The 1691-nt window shown below is 41.9% G+C and overlaps 2 protein-coding genes across 2 annotated transcripts; one reads left to right on the top strand and one right to left on the bottom strand.

Moving 5' to 3' along the window:
- Window positions 1-257: 257 nt before the first annotated feature.
- DI09_242p10 (uncharacterized protein) lies at window positions 258-1235 on the bottom strand (the record flags this gene model as incomplete). The annotated part of the gene is made up of 1 exon (XM_013382904.1): window positions 258-1235. The coding sequence occupies one exon, from the start codon at window positions 1233-1235 to the stop codon at window positions 258-260; it is 978 nt and encodes a 325-aa protein (XP_013238358.1).
- A 62-nt stretch (window positions 1236-1297) lies between these two features.
- On the top strand, window positions 1298-1691 carry DI09_242p20 (uncharacterized protein; the record flags this gene model as incomplete). Its single annotated transcript, XM_013382905.1, has 1 exon — window positions 1298-1691. A coding segment is annotated over one exon (394 nt), but the record flags the coding sequence as incomplete, so codon positions are not given.

A 1691-nucleotide genomic window follows, 5' to 3' on the forward strand; every position in this document is an offset into this window, starting at 1 on the left:
ACCAATCTGATATTATTGTCGAGAAAACAAAGAACATGGCAGCTGAAACAACCACAATCGCACCAACATGGCAAACACAGACTAAATTTCCAAAACGTTCAGGTAAAAGCCTAATTTGAGTGACGTTTGCTTCAGAATCAGTTATCACCTCAGCAGTATCACAGATCGTAGGCAGATGCAATGGAAAATGCAGAAGAAATTCACAAAAAGTGAGCTTTCTGAAAAAGGATTCTTAAATGCAAAGATGGTTTATTAACCTAAAATTTATAGACCTGGTCAGATGTGAATCCTAATTCGGAAAGGACACCCTCCAGAGGACCTTGGTCCATATTCTTAGCTTTCGATCCACAAACAGCTGTCATCATAGGCAGCGGACCGCACACAAAAACTTTTTGGGTCTCTGCAGGAACAACACAAAGTTTTTCGAGAACAGTACAAGTCACAAGACCAGATGTTGCACTTTTCATGCCCTCATTGTTGCGCAAAACATGATGAACCTCAATCCTATTCGGATATAAGTTGACCAAATTCTCCAGTTGCTCAGATGCAAGAATGTCTTCACTGGAATCATTAGCAGAAATTAAGGATATTTTTGGAGAGTTTTTCTCTGGGGTGCTTTTTAAGATATGTTCTGCCGCCTGAAGCATGGGAGTTATTCCGGTCCCTCCTGCAATCATTGCTAATCGGCTGACACCTTCAAGGGAAGCAATAGTGCCATTAGGCGACCTTTGTTCTAAATTTATCTTTGCAATGGGTCCCTTCATGTCGAGCATATCCCCTTGCTTGAGCTCACAAATGTGGCGAGACAGTGTACCATTTGGGTATTTTTTAACTAAAAGCGAAAATGTGCCGCTTTTCGATATTTCATCTTCAGACGAAATTGGCGTGTAGGGCTTCACATGATAGTCTCCGGTGGCTGTCTTCATTCGAGCCAATAAACAGGAATTCATGGTAAGGCCTAGCCTGGTCGTCCCAAGGGGTAGTTTCATGGTAACTAAATGCGAATTGTGTGTCACTTTGGAATTTCCAATCACCTCGAAACTAACCCATTCTTCGGGCGACTTGAGTGCGCTGACACTACTTTTGCTGCATCTAGACCGCTGACCAAGGCATTTGAATATAGAAAATTGAGAGCCAAATTGAGAAAAGGAAGCCGGCTTTAAAATTACACATGCCCCAATGGCTGTGGCCGTGGTAGCAATGCTGAGGTATAACAATGTTGTTTTGCTAATCATATCTTAATGCAAATTAAGTGCAAAAACTTGCAATATAAATTTTTTTTAAATTATTTTTTAAAATGCCTCAGAACGAATACATCGAGGAGGCCATAAAGAAAGAGGGGCGTCGTCTGGATTATGCCGAGCGCAAGCGCAAAAGAGAAGCTAGATCTCCCCACGTGCATGCCATGGCTGCTAGAGAGACAATTGGACTTAAAGCAAAAATTCTCAATAGACAGAATAGAGTCGAAAAAATCGAAATCCGCAAGAAAATCAAAGCCCATGAAGAGAAACTCTCCAAGACCAAGAAAGATGTTTCAGGGGCAGTTCAAAAAGGCGCCCTTCCATCTTATTTATTGGATCGTGCCGGAGCAGGATCAGCAGAAAACAGGTCAAAAGTCTTATCGAACATGATCAAGGAAAAGCGTAAAGATAAAGCTGGAAAATGGGCCGTTCCCCTGCCCAAAATTAAGG

The sequence above is a fragment of the Mitosporidium daphniae genome (genome assembly GCF_000760515.2).
Source record: "Mitosporidium daphniae strain UGP3 chromosome Unknown contig-242, whole genome shotgun sequence".
Taxonomy (NCBI): Eukaryota; Fungi; Microsporidia; genus Mitosporidium; species Mitosporidium daphniae.